At 36.4% G+C, this 18,426-nt stretch overlaps 1 protein-coding gene across 1 annotated transcript; it reads left to right on the top strand.

Moving 5' to 3' along the window:
* Positions 1–303: 303 nt before the first annotated feature.
* dusp10 (dual specificity phosphatase 10) lies at positions 304–16,722 on the top strand. Its single transcript, XM_006625922.3, has 4 exons — positions 304–592; positions 1,918–2,759; positions 10,483–10,851; positions 12,483–16,722. Exons 2-4 carry the CDS (start codon positions 1,964–1,966, stop codon positions 12,746–12,748), a joined length of 1,431 nt encoding a protein of 476 aa, XP_006625985.1. The 5' UTR covers positions 304–592; positions 1,918–1,963; the 3' UTR covers positions 12,749–16,722.
* Positions 16,723–18,426: the final 1,704 nt, after the last annotated feature.

Genomic DNA, 18,426 nt, shown 5'->3' on the forward strand with positions numbered 1-18,426 from the left:
GCCTGTGTAAGCATCAACACGGACCTCAGCTGGATTCTTCCAGTTTGTTTGCTAAGATCCTCTTTTTCTTTTTACAATACGTCAAAATTTGCGGACAGTTTGTACAGGCTGACCGCACGTTCAACACACTTGTAGTCATATATCCGCGGCAGCATTTCGGCTCGTATGTAAATAGAGTGCAGCTGGCTAGCGCCGGCTCAGACCCTTTTGATTGGTTGCCAATGACATCACCCCTGTTCTCATACACGGAACCCGGAGCATTGTTCACTCAACTGTCCTCCACAAACTGTCTTTTTTTACACCCGTCTAACTCCACCCTTCCATTCTTGGGTTGGCTTTTCTTTTGCATTATTCTATATTTAATATTAATGAGGGTTCCTATTGGTTCTTACCCGTATCAATCGGAATAGAGCACTTTTGTAGGTTGGTTGACCCTCTTGTATATTACATTACGCGGAGCTAAGGCAGAAAGTAAAATGTTGCAGATGCACAGCAATGGGACAGGCTGCATGAGGAATGCGACGCATTAGTTATAAATACAGTATAAACCAGCTGCACATAGACGTCTGGAGTCTACACAGTTTGCCATAATGTAAGTGAAACTTTTCGTTTTTTGAATATAATTTGTAGTAGTTTTGAAAATGTAGTTGTTATATAGGAGTGTTTTTTTCTGCTCTGTAGAATTATCGTTACTGGCCAGTATTAAACACTTTTACTTCCTTACATAAGAGGTGTAAGTGTAAAACATACCTTCTCTTTATTTTACCTTCTCGCAGTTTTATAAGCTTCGGTAGATAGTCTTTTGCCTGTAGGTTTTCATTGTAGTTCCTCTTTAATTGATATGATGACAGCTTAACCAAGAACGGAATCGATTTTAACCGCTATGTATAATATATGGTTGTGTAAAATGCACTTCATGTCTGGGTAAAAAAGTTAGTATTCTCCATAACATTTCTAATTGATGAAAAGTAAACTTAGTTTATTGTGGTAGAGAATAGCTCAGGTATAGTATGCAAGTGTGCGTATTCTTTGCACGTCCACATGCATATTGCTAAATGTAATGCATGTTTTCAGTTTTCATGTAATTGTGTGTATTTCAAATTGCAGGATCTCTGTTATGTATCAGATGGACGTGATGCGATGAGAAATTATGCACGACTAATAAAAAATGAAACGTTTAAATATACCTAAAATTTACATGTTGATGTTTTAATAGAAGCAGCATGTTAAGGGACCGCAGTGTGTTGGCATCTTGTTTTGTTTCATCCAGGGTTATTTTAAAGGTGAAGGTAATTGAAGAACAAAGTGTGTTTTGTCAGGCTGTTGTTCGCTGATGTTCTGCTTATTAAGTTGAACTCTGATCTGACTTTAATACGCTTTCCCTTTAGTAAATCTGCTAACATTAATAAATTGCCAGTTTTATTGAGTCTGATACTGAAACGGAATGCCACTTCGTATATTTAGCTGCTGAGGGATGCTATGAATTTAGAATCAGTCTCAATGCCTGGGTGTCTCCTTTTTTGGCTCTATGAGCAGGGCAGAATAATAAACAAGATTCCTTTTATTTTTTAAATACATGCTGTACTGTGCAGCCTTACAAAAACAAATGAACTTGAACAGTATGTATACTAAACATGTATTAGAAACGTATTTGACATAATATATAATACATATAATTAGAACAAGTGTAGTCATTTTGACAGTTCTTAGTACCATAATGTGGAAATACTGTTCCAGTAAAGAGAAAACAATGATGAATTGAAAAAAGGTGTGTGCTTGTGACACTAATAAATCCATATAACACAAATTGCATGTCCCATGTTTTAAAATTTGATTTTTAATCCCAAATTATGTCTGCCCAGTGTTGCAGGAAGAAATAAACACATAATTGCCACTGGCTTCTGTTATTGCTCCTAGATTGGATTCTTGAGTTCTTCATAGATTGCCAGCTTTCAGCCTCCCCATGCCTCCATCTCCTCTAGACGACAGAATTGTGGTGGCACTGCCAAGGCCAATCAGACCTCAGGAACTCAAACTTTGCCTGGACACTAGCTACCTGGATTCTGTCACCACCACTACCACCAGTAAAACAGTCATCAGCACAACTGTGGTGAAGATAAGGGCGACCAATCTTACTTATATGCCCTCATCCAACGGCTCTACGCGTTCGTTGTCGTGTGGATGCAGCAGCGCCAGCTGTTGCACGGTGACCACTTACGAGAAAGACAGCCAGACCCAGAGCCAAGTCAGTGTCAGTAGCCCCAACCTGAGCTCAGGAGTCTGTTTCTCTGGGCCCACCAACCAAATGGTTAACAACAATGAGGCACTAAGTGCACCAACTGGCATTGGAAGCCCAACATCTGGCTTGGGTAAACCCCTGTCCCCTGTCCGGGTCATCTACCCCAATGAGCTGGCTAAGAGGATGACCAGATGCCCCAAAGGCCACCAGGGAAGCCCAGGTACAGTCATCATCGACTGCCGGCCGTTCATGGAGTACAATAAGAGTCACATTCAAGGGGCAGTGCATATCAACTGCTCGGACAAAATCAGCCGACGGAGGCTTCAGCAAGGAAAGATCACTGTGTTGGACCTGATCTCTTGTAGAGAAGGCAAGGACTCCTTCAAAAGGATTTTTTCTAAGGAGATTGTGGTTTACGATGAGAATACCAATGAACCAAGCAGGGTGATGCCATCCCAGCCTTTACATGTAGTCCTGGAATCATTGAAGAGAGAAGGAAAAGACCCCCTGGTTTTGAAAGGTATGCACTTTTTTAGGGTGGTTAAAAGCAATTTAAACTTGTACAGTCATGGCACATTTATGACCAAAAAGCTTATTTACTGGAGGTATACAAGTTGATTTGTGTGAAGTCAGTGTAAAGGAAAGGGTAGACCTCTATGTTTTATTTGCAGTTTTGATAAAGAGAGAAACTACATTTCAGAAACTGTAGTTACAGCATTTTGTAGGAGCAGCATACAGTATAACAGGCATTGGGAGTGGGGTGGGTGTTACAAGCACTTCTTAAGTGGAGATGTAGTGATTTTTCAATAAAAGGTAAGTTATATTCCAACCATAAAATGGCAAATTTCTCTTCATTTCTCAGTATACAGCAGCATTTTTATAGATTCTTCTGCCATTTGAAATATGCAATTATGTTGGACTTCAAAATGTTTAAGTACCTTCTTTACACATCTAAAATATTGTGCAGTAGTTCAGAGCAAGGGGGTGTTTAGTATTTTAGTATTTTTAAAACATTTCAGTTTATACAGGGGTTGCAGCATTGAAGTTTTAAAACTGTGAAACTGTCTGTTTTGAATGCAAATACAAATTGAATGCAGTTTATGATTTGAATTAAGTTTGAAAATCCATATTTCAGAACCATGTGATTGTGCAGTGTTTTCGGTAGGATGATAAATCAAAGAAACTTTTCAAAACATTGACCACATACAGGGGTCAGCTGGAGATACAGTATGACATTTCAATGCTTCGGTGTGCTGGGGAAATTTAGTTGCCAAGAAAACAGCCTTTTGAACTGGCAAGGGGAATCCAGTTACAGTATATATTATCCAGTATAAATGGATTTATGATTGTACATGTTGAAAGGCTTCCTTTCCATTTGCAATTTCAATGTTTTAACATCAAATTTATAATTGCTGCATGTAAGATTGCTCTATACTTTATAACTACTTCATAAAATGGTGTGGTAATTGCACATGCTGTAGAATGGATATCATTTAAATGAAAAGCCACTTAATGTGTGAATTCAGTTTTTAAGTTTTGATAACATGTTGAAGTGAAGGTTAATATCTCTCTTTTTTCTGTTAGAAAAAAATCTAATTTGGTTGCTTTAGAATGGAAGTGTACTTGTAGCATAAAGTCTTTAAGAGGACCAGGAAGGAAAGTGCTTACAAGCTTATATTTAGCTTGCTCTGGCTGTTTGGCAATACAGACTGGTGTAATTTACTGCTCTGTCCATTGCCTGGTTTGTGTTTGTAAACAGTGAGTTCTATCTTTGAAGCCTTCCTTGCTGCATCTGGTTAAGTGCCATTTTCTCCATCTTTGGTACTGAACTGCAAGCACACTGCTGCTGTTTCTGTGGTGCAGTATCACGTTGGGAGAATATGATCAGAGCATTTTAGGCCTTGGCACTGGTCTTAAATTACTGCCTTAATTTCCAGTTCCTTTAATGGAAGGGCAATCTGAGATTGATACTGTCTGAATTCAAAGGTGAGAAGAGGCAAATGGCACGTCTGATTAATCTTTTCACCAGAAATTTAGTGGAAATCTCATCCAAAGCAACATTAACATAAAAAAATGATGGCTTACATGTGTGAGGCTATCAGTTTTTTTTATCTCATATAAGGAATATCCTCATATAAAGATGTGAAAATCTGTTGGGATCACTGGCAGAGATGTATTTGTGTAATTTATTTGACAAAGATGTGGTTTTAATTGATGGAACTTTTTATAGAGTTACAAGTAAAAATAAATAGTTGTTAAAGTTTCAAAATACAAATAAATTAACCTGCTCTTCTGCAAAATGTCTGGGACATTGTGCACATTTCACTGATATTTGCTGAAATAAACCATTGCATCATTTATGACTAGAGTAGAGTGAACTGCAGCTTGAATAATGAAACCAGGAAAACAGTGTTGAATATGTAAGACTAAAAACCAAACCTGTACCAGAGCAGCCTGCAATATTTATCAATATTATATAAATTGTAATTTATATACTGTATACTAACATGTATAATAACAGAATTTTAATAATATCTAAGATTATGCATTTTTTAAATGCTAGCAAATTGATCCATGTAAGCAGGCTGCTTTATAACTCTTCATAGCCTTGTTGGCCCTATATCCAATGTATTATTATTAGACATGATTTAAGTAAGGCATTTAAATGATGACGGAATTTCAGAGTTCTTGGTGTAACAACACATACTGTATTAGTGACAGTGTTCCTTTGAATCCTGCTTGGCTGCTTAATTTCAAGAACTAATTTTTACAAATTAGTAGCAGAAATTTTTAACTTTTTTAAGTCACTCAGAGAAAAAAAATCATGCTATCCTTGCGGTAGTCACAAAATTAAACAAAACAAACGGTATTGCCCTTAAAACCATTAAAACTAAAGTTAATTACCCTGACATTTCCTAAAAGGCCTTTCATTCGGAAGTTAGTCAAATTAGTGTACATTTTTCAGAAACTGAACAACACTGTACTTGTGTGAAACTTCTACTCTAGAGAAATGATAATATGATGTAATCCTGAGTATAATTTGCAACTGATTTGCTTTAAGTAATAAATCCATAAAGGGGTAAAATGAATAGTGAGAAAATGTGAATGTTTTAAAGGTGTTATTTACTGGAAGTTCAGGAGGAGCTCAAGCTGTAATGTCGTTCTTTCACCCCCAGAAGTATAAATGCTCCCTGCACACATCTTTTCTAGCTCTTCTCCCTCCACACCAACTTCACTGCTGCAGCATCCTCCCTGGCTCATTCCTCAGCAGTGAGGGGGATGGTGACAGCCCTGGTCTTCAGCCAGCACTGTCATTTCCTTAGCCAGGTCAAGTATCTCTACAGTATGAACAACACAATACTTTTATATTTGTCAGCTCTTTGAGTTGTTACTAGAATTTGACCCAACTATTGAAAACGTACTTTCGGAATTTTTGCTGGGCTATATTGAACAGTTGAAAATGGGATTATAATCTGGAAAAAAAGACTGTTAGCCAAACTGAAAGTAACGTGAGTTTAGATCAGTTAATTTTTGAATGAATGCCTTGTCAGAGTGATAAACTGTATACAGTGATTTAGACATAGGAATGTGGGCGAATTCCTAAGAACCTGTTTGTGTCAATGGTTGTTGCAGATGTGGGTGCATTTTACTATTGATGATCTTTAGTCAGCTGTGGAGATAAATTTCAAACATTTACTATATATGCATGTGGTTGTATGTTTTCTAGAAGAGATTGAAAGTTTTAATCTTTCTGCCTTTGTTGAGTGGCACATCTGCCCTGTGACATCAGCTTGAACTGGGGTGTGTGACAATGAAGTGTTGTTCTGGTGAAAGGTATCGTCTGACGCCAGGCGGTATTCATCTTTGTGGACTCTCCATTCACAAGACCTCCTGCAGCTGCCAGAATGGGACAAACCACCTTTCTCTTGGACACAGTTTCCTTGTGCTCACTTGACCGGCATTTTGATAGGTGTTGAATTGTACTATTCAGTGTTTCAGAGCACTTTTGCCTTTTTCTTCCACATTATCTCTGTAAACATACTCGTGTTCATACAAAATTTGCTGTTCTGCCTACACATATTGTATATGAACAGTAGGAGTTAGAAAGGTGCCTGGAAGTCTTTGATAAAGCATATCTCTGACAGTATTTTCATCTGTGGCTTGGAGCTTGTAGAGTCTTGCATTTAGTATTTGGTGTCTTTGTCAAAGCCTTATAGGTCATTCGTTGTGGCAGGGTGATGTATAGATAGCACTGTAAATATTGCTTCCATCAGCTGTACTCTAACCTACTATACAATCACCACAAGGAGAGGGGAAATATATATATATATAAGAGGTTGCAAAGTATCTAACTGGGAAAATAATAATAGATTGAAGTGCAGGTTGCAATGTTGAAAAATAGTTTATGTATACCAAACAAAATAAAATGTTTTTAGACTACATAGTAGTGGAAGAGGTTCATGAAATTTTCTTAATTGTGACTTTGTGTTGTTCCCTGTTAATAATTGTCTGCTTTTTCTAGATTGAAGAGTGTTTGGGCATCACTTTTTAAAGTAGCTCAATTTATTTCTTCAGGGTTTGTTTCTGTTATTGTGTTTTGTGTACAGTTTATGTATGTCTTTAGCATTTTTGATTGAAATACCATCTAACCTGCAGAAATGAGAACAGATACCAGAGTATAGAATCTATATTATTTTATGCTGGGCATATTGTTACATTTACAGTGTATACCTTTTATTTCTTGGGTCATGTCTGGGTTTTTTAACCCTTGCTTATCCATGTTGGAAGCTATATCTATGGCATTTATTAATACCCATTTTGCAGTAATGCATGAGAGCGTGTTCGAGAACTTGGTAAAATTAGTTTTGCTGTTCAATCTCAGTGTTCAGGATTTTATTCCAATTTACATTTTTAATCTACATTAATTCCTATTTTTACCTCATTCATCTGATTTTTTAAAACCTTATTTGGCATAACTAGTTCAGGGTAATTTGTGAAATGTGGTTCTGAATGTCTCATTGATATATCCAAGCTAATTACGCATAAATGATCAAATTCAGTGGTTCTGGAGTGTGACAAGCCCTAGAATGTGGTTAAATGTTATCCTGCATTGCACAGTCTACACCACTTTACTTTCCTTGGTCTTTCAGTTACTTTGTTTATGTTATCCCACAGAAGCCTACATAGTTTAAAGTTGTGAGACTGCAAAACATTTTGCTCTAAAAAAAAAGCAGGGAGGTGAATTACTTTCAGTCTTTCATCTTTGTGGATAGAAAACATAGGATTAGATCTGTTTGGTGATACTGATTTTTTGTTCTTTTCACTGTACATCTTTGTTCATTTTTCCACAAATTGCAAGTCGCCATGCATGGCTGTTTTCAGTTGAAGTGATCAGTCATGTTTGGGTGTAAACAGCAATTCAGAAGGAAAGGGAAAATATCAATGAGAATGGTGGAAGACCATGGGACAGTCACCTCTATTTCTTACAAAAAAAAATGTTTTTATTTGTGGTACTTTGCAATGTCTATGTTGGACATTTTTCTTCATCGAATGATCCCTTATTATACTGTAGATAGTTGCAGTGACCTTAGATTAGGAGAGAGGAAAAGTACCCACTAAAATTGGACTATTGTTGCTTTTGGCTAAAATATCCAGAATGACAGAAGCAAACACTTAACACATTCAATAGTGTGATAATCTACAGACTGTCACAGGAAGTGGATGATTAAAAGTGAAAGTAACACTGAAAACTTGCCAAGTAGAACAGGGTACTTTCCTAAGTAAACTCATTTGTAATGAACAAAGGGAAAAGCCTAACAGGTGCTTTTTCTGTGACAGCTTTGGAGTATTTTGGGAAATGGCACCTATTCTAAGTAATTATTGTTTGTCATTTGATGCATTTACACAGCATATGTGGAAATATACAAAGATAAAAGTACAATGGAGTTCTGAGGTGATATCAGAAAGTGAACTGATTTAAAAAAAATGTATTCCCAAGTCTCTCACCAAAAACAAGTGCTAAAATAATCACTTTTAATAATCACCTGTTTATATTAACCAATGTGTTTTGATAATTCATACAAATAAAATCATTTTGAAATAAGATTAAAAATCTGCTAGAAAGTTATATTTAAGATAGAAATGTAATTTTATTTATAAACAGAGCCATTATATTAGATTAATACTTTCTAGCCCTTCAGAGGAGTGAAGTTTGCTAGGTTGTACTGTAATACACAATGGCAATGGGCACAAGGTGGGGTTCAACCTGGAATGGACACCAGTCAATCACAGTGTAGATGGACTCAAATACAAACACTCTCACACTCACATCAGAGCCAGTTTTCCTATCAGTTAGTCTACCATTATGTTTTTGGACTGGTAGGTTTAAACTGTAATCACTGTCACCTTTTTCATATTGTGTAGCTATACTGTGCATACTGTACAGTACATCATTGAGTTAACATGGGAAGCTGTGCACCTGAAAGAAAAGCACCATCACATCATCATAAGGCATGGGGAGAACATACAAATACCATGCAAATAGTACCTCAGGTCAGTAATTGAACCCAGGGCCACAGCCCTGCGAGGAAGCTACGCCAACCACTGTGTTATTGTGCTGCCTGTAATACAACACATTCATACTGTTTGAGTAAAATAATTCTTCTTGGGGTATTCTTAGTTAAGCCTGAAATTTGAAAGATGTGCTGTATTCTTTTAGATATTTAGAATAATTATTTTACAAATAATTTTTATTTGTATTTATGTGTACATTGTACAGAATGTTAAAAAGTCTTATTTGTAAAAAGTGGACCGTATTAATGAGTTGGTATTTCCCATATTGACCAAATTTTGTTTGCTGTGTGTTTACTTCTGCTTTTCTTTTTAATTCAAACACAGATCCATTGAGGAAAAGGAACAGGAATAAAAATAGCTACTGACAAAGTAGCTCATTTGTTTATGTGCTGAAAGGTGTTTTTCAAAATGGTTTATGGCTTGTTCAAAGTACACTACACCTGCCTTAGCAGATATGAGCTCCCCACCTGCCTTGTTGCCACGACAATTTGTTGGGGGCACACAATGACATCACTTAGCATGACATCAGCTCTGTAATCTAGACAATGCATGAACAGCTACTTTGTTTTATGGTGCTCCAGTACAACTGTGCACTCATGGGGAGGGGGTGGGGGAGAAGGCTGGTGATGTAATGCTGACAGGTGCTTAATAGCCCTTATTTGACTAACTGAAAAAAAGTGACAATATCTACTTTGCAAGCTGTATGCAAATATTATGTATATTACGAGGAAGAGCTAGATAAAACTACTTTGAAACTTACAGAGAAATGTTTGCATTGGAAGTAGTTAATGCTGTTGGAGTTCTCATAGAGAGCTATGTAATAAAGGCATAGTGTAAACTACAGGTAGATTGGTATCAAGTGAAAGTAAAAAGATAAAACATCACATTAATAGTTCAGTGTTTAAATAATACAGTAGAGGTTTAGTATTACGGATAGTAAATAAAGATGGAATATTAACTAAATCGGTCTGCCATCAACTCCAAATACATCTCCTTAAAATGGAAGAAAAAAGCTTCTAGTTTTGGATACAGTCTTCACACATTATTCAAGCATAGTATGCGCTTGAATTACATTTCTTTTAACTAAATGTGCCCAATGTACAGCCATGAATTGGTGTTTGAGTGCTACTGCTGACTAATCAGAAGTAAGTAAGTAAGAAGTAAGTGTAGTATGAAAAGAAACAAACTAACATACACTACCCGAGATCTAGCCAGAAGTGCTTTTAGCATCTATGCCATCCATCTGTTACTGTATGTCTTATACTGTTCCTTAGCTCGAACACTGGGAAATATGACAACTGGGTAAGAAACACCTGTAGTGAGGTTTGCACAGGGAAATTGTACAGTTAATATTTTTTTGTACGTCTTCATAGTTTGGCTTCTACATGTCTCAAAAAAGCATCTCTTTTGTTTAACTCATTACTAGCACAACATTTCCAAAATAGTCTTCTTAAACCCTAGTTTCAGTTCGTGTCCCCCCCCACCCCCCCTATGTTGTTCCATTTCACAGCTCAGACGAAGCTACATTTAGAATCTGAGTATATCAAAAATTGATTTGTCTGTTATTTCATTCATTTTCATCTGTACAGTTTTCCTGCTAGGAATTTTTCTTCCTATTTGGCAGCTAACCCTCAAAGGAGCAGAAAAGTGATGGCTGTTTTGTCCTGCAGGTGGGCTCAGCAGTTTCAGGCAGAACCATGAGAACCTGTGTGACAACTCCCTGCAGCTGCATGAGCGCCTGGACGCCGGTGGGGCCTCGGCTGTGTCGGGAGGAATACCCCACTCGCTGCCTTCCACCCCCGACATCGAGAATGCGGAGCTCACCCCCATCCTTCCCTTCCTCTACCTGGGGAATGAGCATGATGCTCAGGACCTGGAGAAGATGCAGAGGCTGAACATCGGCTACATCATCAACGTCACCACTCACCTGCCTCTCTACCACTATGAGAAAGGTCTCTTCAACTACAAGCGGCTGCCCGCCACTGATAGCAACAAGCAGAACCTCAGGCAGTACTTTGAAGAGGCGTTTGAATTCATCGGTGCGTAAGGATCTTTTTTATCCTGATAATAATGTATCTTGGGTGGAACTGGCCAAAATACTCATTCATTTGTCCATTTTACAGTTCTATGTTTTTTTTACATTAACAGGAGTAGGTATAAGAGGTGTGAGATAACACATTGCCTTATTCTCTCATAAAAGGCTTTAATTTTCTCTAATTTGGATTTTTATATAGTCATATTCATGAATTGAAACTACTCTGTACACACTGCAGTCAAATTGCCTTAATGTATATTCCCATAGTCTTTATATACAGTATACTGTATAAATTTGATTGACCCAAATTATGCATTCATATACTTCTTGGTGTTTTAAAAGTAATAATCAAGGCTTTTTATGCTGTTTTGTTGGCTTGCTGCTTCTCCTGTTCTGTCAAGGTTCTAGTCCTGCAGCTGTAGAGCTCTAGGGTGGGGTGTGTCTTGTATGAAGTCTAATATTCTACACCTCACATCCTACAAGTGCTTCCTGTTGAGATAGAATATTAGTGGGTTACTCCTTAAAATAACCATTTCCCATTTCAGAGGAGCAGAAACATATTTTATGTCTGAATGCTTTTAGAAAATTAGTGTCAGATAATCTTTTACAGCATTAACTGCAGACAATGATGGTTGCTCTGTATTAATGACAAATGTCAGTTGCATTTCCCTTATTGTTTGAAAAGATGATGAGATTAATAATATACACTGTGGTTTTGTTTTACCCTTCTTGAAATATAGAGTGAAGTACTGCAGGGGTTGAGTGAGAATAAGATCTGCAGATTTAATTTTGAAAGACTAGGCTATGTTAAAAATATCACAATATGACAGTCATTATTTAGTTGTTATTCAAAATATACTAAATTATGAGTCTGCATGACAGTATTTTCCATTTATCTTAACTTGAGATCCTCCCTGGAAAATAAAAATTGTTGCTTGAGCTGAGTGAAATATTAATTTAATGGAGGAAAATATTTGATTTTCTTTTGTACTGTGAATATACAGAAGACTCAAAGTGTCTAGTGTATCTAAGTCTGTATCAGAGTCTGTTGGTATTTTGATCTGTCACAATAAATACAATATAGGTGAAAGCTACTAATTATGCAAATTGTTACAGAAAACCATGACAAAGAAAATAATTATATTTCTTTCCCTTTTTCTCTTAAAGATTTGGGATTTAAAGAATCTTTTAAATTATATGACAGTTACATAATGTATTTTAGATATAAAATACCTGTGATTAAGCCCCTCAATTTCATATTTCAAATGGTAAATAATAAATATAAACAGTATGGTATAATGTACAATGTAGTGTTAGTAGACCTTTATTGTAAATATTTTGAGCCATAATATACACGTTCCTTTTCCCAAACCATTAGATTGATATTATTGTGATGCAGTAAACATTTTGTTTAAAAATGCAGTGTACTGATAGTGAATTTACTATGCCTTCTATATACAGTTAAGAATCACAAAAAATGTTTTTTTTTTATCTGCTTATCTTGGACAATTACCGCAACAAGTTGATAGAGTATGTTTTTTTTTAATTTATTGGTTTTAATAAACCATTTCTTAAGTTTTGTTTTTCTCTTAATGGAATTTAATAGTCCATCTTCTCCTTTTTCTTATTTTCCAGAGGAAGCACACCAGAGCAGAAAGGGGCTCCTCATTCACTGCCAAGCTGGTGTTTCCCGATCAGCCACCATTGTAATAGCGTACTTGATGAAGCACACACGGATGACTATGACGGATGCATACAAGTTTGTTAAGACAAGGAGACCAATTATATCTCCAAATCTCAACTTCATGGGACAGCTGTTGGAGTTTGAAGAAGATCTCAACAATGGTGTTACTCCCAGAATCCTTACGCCAAAGCTGATAGGAGTAGAGACAATTGTCTAAATGAGGGGGTGGTCATTTCCAGTTGGCATACTCTGTGGCAGGAATATGCTGCAGGATCTCTTGTCAGCACTTTCAGGGCACTTTGAACTTTGGTGCTTCAGAGAGAGGTTTCACAAACTTCAAGGACAGAGATTGGATAAATGGCAGTGGCTCTTTCGATTAAAGGGAAATGGGTTTGTAGTTGGTAGGAAATGTATCCTGCTATTGTTTTGAACTGTCCAATAACTGGGAATACAAATGACACTGTAGAGAACTAGTTGTCCTGAGTGTGGCTGTCTGTGCAGGTTCATAGACAGAAGAATATGCAAACCTAGATACTCACGTTTCTTCATTTCAGCAGTGAGGCTGCCCTGTGTTTCCTTACTGCATCCTATGGCCACAAATTTGTGTGGGCACAACAAAGAAGGCAAACCTATGTGATTGAACACGCAGTGTATGAGAGACTTCTTTATTTGCTGTGTTTATGCTATTGTCCTATTTTCTATGGGGTTCAGACACTTTGGGGAACAGACCATTACTTGCCCTCTGTGGCTTACTGTGCAATAATTGTAGAGTGGAGCTGAAGTTAAATTGTAAATAGAGTGGTAACCCTTCCAGCTCAGTGGTAATTTAAAACAAGTAACGAAAAATCATTTTTTGTTGGTTTTGTTTTAATTCTGAATACAGTGCCACAAAACTGGTGCAAATGTATATCAGAATGTAAGAAAAAATGCCACAGCGTATTAGTGTGTTACTGTTGTCTGTGTATAATTTCCTTTTGTTTATTCTATAAAAAAACATGAAACCATTCAAATTTGTCTGTGTATTTCAGTAATTTCACAAATTAAGTCTTCTTCATATACATGATCATTGAAACCTGTGCTCAATGTTTGATTCCTTTTCATGCATTTGTTAGTGCAGTGTGTGCTAGCAGTATTGTCAGATTGTGTCTGAATTATAGAAGTGTGTCCATTAAAGTTCATGCATGTCTCTTCAAAATATCTTTAAAAAAGTTGGATTATAGCTGGATTACCAGAACAATCACCAAATGTTGAAATCAAACCCTTAACTTGTAAAGAAAGATACACTAGAAGTAAAGGCTGTAGTCGCTAGTTCATCTGTCCCTAGTGGATTTTATGTTATGCTTTCTAGTTCTTATTTTGTCCTTTATTTTTATTTTTCTAGTACTTCAAATCTCTTTTCCAGAGCTGTTCCTTTGATTGTATTAGATCTGCAATAATTAATTTGAGATACTTCAACTGTTAGGAGGCTATGAGTGCACCCCTGCATGTGTGATTGTCTTATTTTTGGACAAGTGTGGTAATTTATGACACCTGTATTCTATTTTTAATATGTAAAGATAAAGCAGCAAAACAGGCCTTTAGGAAATCTTACTTTGTGGTTGACAGCTTGTTGCAGCACACAGAAATATTACTTTTCTGAGAATAATATTCCCTAGGTATAATGCAGTTTTATTATATTAATTCATTTATAGGGTATGCAGCCTTTTTTCGGTTGCAATGGTAAATTGTTCTATTTGTACAACAGTGGTGTACAGAATGTCTAGAGACTATTATAGCTTACTGAGGAACACATTCTATTGCTTTGACCCCACTTCTTGGGTGCATTAAGACCCCTTGAAACACCTGATGGTGCCAAATCTACTTGAAAATCCTTTGTAGCTGAAATGTGTAAGGGATATCTCTACTCTAGTAATTTCCAGAGAAATAACATGAAGGTTATTTTAAATCCATAAAATGCAAGACAGTTTTAATTCTACATGTTGAAAATTGGAATAAAGTTGTAATAGTCGCACTTCAGAACATTTTAACTTGGAAAATCATCACTACGCACAGAGTGATGTAAATAACTGATGACAGTTTCATCCTGTGGATAATTCCACTGACAAGCAACTGTGATACAGTAGATGTGAAATTCGAAGTGAGCTTTTCTACTTAAACTAAGATGGAAAATAATGTTATAAAGGATAATCTTTGCTTCAAACCATTTACAATTACATAAACTAATGGCCTCAATTTCAAAGGAATTATTAATATCACAGAATCAGCATCCTGATATTTAGAAGTTATTCTTTTAATGATATTGACTAAACATGGGTTGCTATTTGTCCATATAATGCATATGAATTGCAGCTGAATATCTCATTATTTTAAAGAGCTTTAAATTGAAGTCATAAAAGGAAAAAAGGTATAACCTAAGCCAACTAGTTAGTTTATATATTCTATCCTGTAAAAATTAAGGTCACTTAAAATGTAAAGATAATTTATTTGGAAATTAAATATATGCTATGGATAGACTGAGAATTCTGTACATTTACTGTTGCATGTTTCTTGAAGACTATTTAAATGTTTAAAATTAAAGGGTCGCCAGAGTATAAGGAAACAGTCATACTTTGATGAATAATTTAGTTTTTAAATGAGAATCAGTGGAAAAGCAAATGGACTTGTAGAGAAACTGCCCCCCAGCACACACATGACTCTAGGAAAAGAAGAGGACTACTGTACATTCTTGCTCAGAAAAATAATGGGATCGTACTGTACATTCTGTCTCAGAAAAAGAATGGGATCGTAGTCACCTGAGCTAGGATATACTGTACTGCTGTTTAATACAGTGGATGCTCTCAGTCAAATGTAAGAACTTCTTGCACGAAGCTTCATCATTGTTTTCTCAGGGTGTTGTTCATGAGGATGTGTTGATGTGATTCAACATGTCTTTCAAAAGCACACCAGCAGTGCGTAGTATGGTTAACACCAAGGCAGCTTTGCAGATCCATCCATCCTGGTGTTTTCCTGTTCTCTCAGAAGCCTGCCTGGTGTTTAGGGAGCTAGGAAGGAAGAATTAGGAAATTAAGAATGTTATAAAACAGGACTTGGCGGTTGTGACCGTCAAAGGATGGGTAGAATGAAATCCTTTGGTGTATGTGAAAACAGTTACTTGCTCTCTGCGAACGACATGGAGATAAGCGTAATTATCCCTTCACATACTGTAGCTGAACTGCCATGACTGCTGCATTCCCTTTTCGAGAACAGAATTGGGAAATGAACAGGTGCTTTCCATACATAATCCACATCATGTATCACTTGGCCAACTGAAATGTGATTTATTACTGAAGAGAACAAAGCTCTTCCCCTGCTCTGAGGACCCTGTTTGATAGACCCTTGTTTTGTTGGCTGGCTACAAGGAGACAGACTGGTTGTTGAGTGTGGATTCTGTGTTCATGTACTGATCACTAATTGTATACACTGACAAAGAACTTCAGTGGAAGTTATGAGGTTCTGACAGAGCTCTGCACCAGCCACCTGTTGGGTTTTCATGCTATAAGGATTATACCTCTCATTCATTATAGTGGCTGGCTGTAGATTACTTAGTTTCCAGCCTCTTGGGAATGATCCTAATGTCTTTAGATCACACTTAGTTGACTCTAAATTTACACTAACCAAACTTATCATTTGACAGATGGGCATGTATAAATTCTTTGATAATAATTAATAATTTTTGAAAGAGACATTTTCTCACCATGACAGAGCTTTACAGCATGAAAACAACCCACAGATAAAGTGCATTAGGTGTAGATGAGATTCTTTATTGTTCTTATGGTGTGAATCCCATCCTCAGCTCACAGAGACTACTTTACCATGTTGACCCTTTAATTTTCGTGTGGGTGGTGTGTATGATATGCTTATTTGTTATTAAGATGATTTTTTAAAGAAATTGTTTAACTTTCTATGCATACTACATCTATATTTTTGCTCTGGCATACAAACATCAGGATTTATTTTCACTAAGGTGCTATTATATTGGAGGCCTTTCACACCTTTTGCATGAAGTAAGTACTCTATATTTTTTCAAGAGATGTATTTATTCCAAAAACTCTGTTAAGGGATAAGTACACTTACAGTAATTTTGTAGTTCTTGACCTTAAACATACTTTGTCAAACTTGAAATAAACAGATGGAAAAAGGCACAATATTAAACTATGGTATTATCTTGTTCAATGTGTGTTCAGTTCTTCTTGGGTGTGTTTTTCATTGAGTGTAATAAAAGTAGTATTTTCCTTTTAAAAGTATTATGTGCAAAAGGTAGAATTTGAGTTATGTTCAGTTAGAGCCAATATCACCGAACATCTCTCAGTCTAAAGCACAAGATTAAGAATCTACACAATGGAAGACTATGTAATAGGAATATCTAAGATGAAAGAAGAGCTGAAAGTTATTTTAAAGTTAACTTCCTGGACCAAAAATACCACTCAGTGACAGTTTGGAAATCCCCTTTTTTCTCTTGCTGTAAAACTGTAAAGTGAAGCATGAAATGGTGACATCTGCAGTAGAGGAAACTGAAGAGTAAGGAATAATGTACAGGGCTAATAATAAGGTTGAAGGGGCAGTATTTTTAAGTTCACAAAACACGAAAAAATGGTGAATTGCACTTGTTGTATGAGCTCTGATTTCCCTTTGTCTCAATGTAAGGCCTCTTTTCTAGTTAAAAATATCAACCAGTCAGTTGTTAAATGCAAATTATACCCTGTTATGAGGAGGAGAATCAAGCTGACTGGAAATTTAACTAAAATATTAGATAAATCTCTTGTCTGTGTTCAATGAATCTCAAGTGTTTGTTATATATGTTTAATAGATAAGATTTTTTTTAAATCTGAAAATGAAATCTAAAAGATATTTGAACATAACTGTTGTAAATGAGAGGAGGCTATTTGGTCCATCTGGCCCATTTGGTAGCTTATTGATCTTAGGATCACATCCAGCCAGTTCTTGAAGGAAGCCAAAGCATCAGCTTCAACCACATGGCCGGGTAGCTTGTTACATTCTCCCACAAGTAAGAAATGTGCTTTTTCCTAAATGAAAAAACAAGTGGAGTACAGTTTGTGTTAGTTGTAATACACAATGTGTTGTACCATTGTAATAGGCATCTTTAAGATTGAAGTAGTTCAGGTGGGTAGCTGCATCAGCTTGCGTGGGCTGCAAAGGAACAAGTAATAGGTTTATTCCATGCTGAAAAGAGAACAAAGTCAACACAATGTTTCGGTTGTAGAGCCTTCTTCTTCTGAAGATGGCTCCACAGCCGAAACGTTGTGTTTTCTTTCTTCTCTTTTCATCTTTAACATTGGTAGGCCTGGGAAAACAGACACAAATGCAACCATAAATTATAAAAACAGTATTCTATTTTTACAGTGTAAGAAAAACAAAACAAAATCTTTGCTGTTTTCTGAGTTGGTAACTAACTTCTTTAAAGCCAATACTGTACTACTATAATATAGCTAAGCTGCAAACACTGAGACACTTCACAAAATGTTGTCAAATGAAACTCTCCGAGACTCATCACATAAAAAGCACATCGCAAAAATTCTGAAACCTTACAGTTCCATACTCATTCCACAAAAGCAGATACACAAAGAGGATCTGATTTTTGTCTTCCATACAGCAGATCAACTGATAGTTGGGTGTCTTTGCTTCATGCTTCTTTAAACTGCCACCTGTCCAATTGTCTGCAACTCGTGAGGTGACTAAGAGCAGCAACTCATTCCCCACAACTTTATGGGGAATGTGGTTAAGACAAGGGCTGCAATTCTGTCTGCACCTGCTGCCCTCTTTTTTAAGCCTAGTCTGTAATCATTCTAGGTTTTTACCATTAAAAAAAACCTAAAATTCCAAGTAAAAGTTTGCAAT

This window comes from Lepisosteus oculatus, chromosome 2 (assembly GCF_040954835.1).
Source record: "Lepisosteus oculatus isolate fLepOcu1 chromosome 2, fLepOcu1.hap2, whole genome shotgun sequence".
In the NCBI taxonomy this organism is placed as follows: domain Eukaryota; kingdom Metazoa; phylum Chordata; class Actinopteri; order Semionotiformes; family Lepisosteidae; genus Lepisosteus; species Lepisosteus oculatus.

Excerpts from the sequence above, each read along its gene's own strand:
- dusp10 (XM_006625922.3), top strand. The coding sequence starts at position 1,964 with ATGCCTCCATCTCCTCTAGACGACAGAATTGTGGTGGCACTGCCAAGG. Across the intron at positions 2,760-10,482 it reads AGACCCCCTGGTTTTGAAAG|GTGGGCTCAGCAGTTTCAGG; the intron begins GTATGCACTTTT and ends TTTGTCCTGCAG. Across the intron at positions 10,852-12,482 it reads AGAGGCGTTTGAATTCATCG|AGGAAGCACACCAGAGCAGA; the intron begins GTGCGTAAGGAT and ends CTTATTTTCCAG.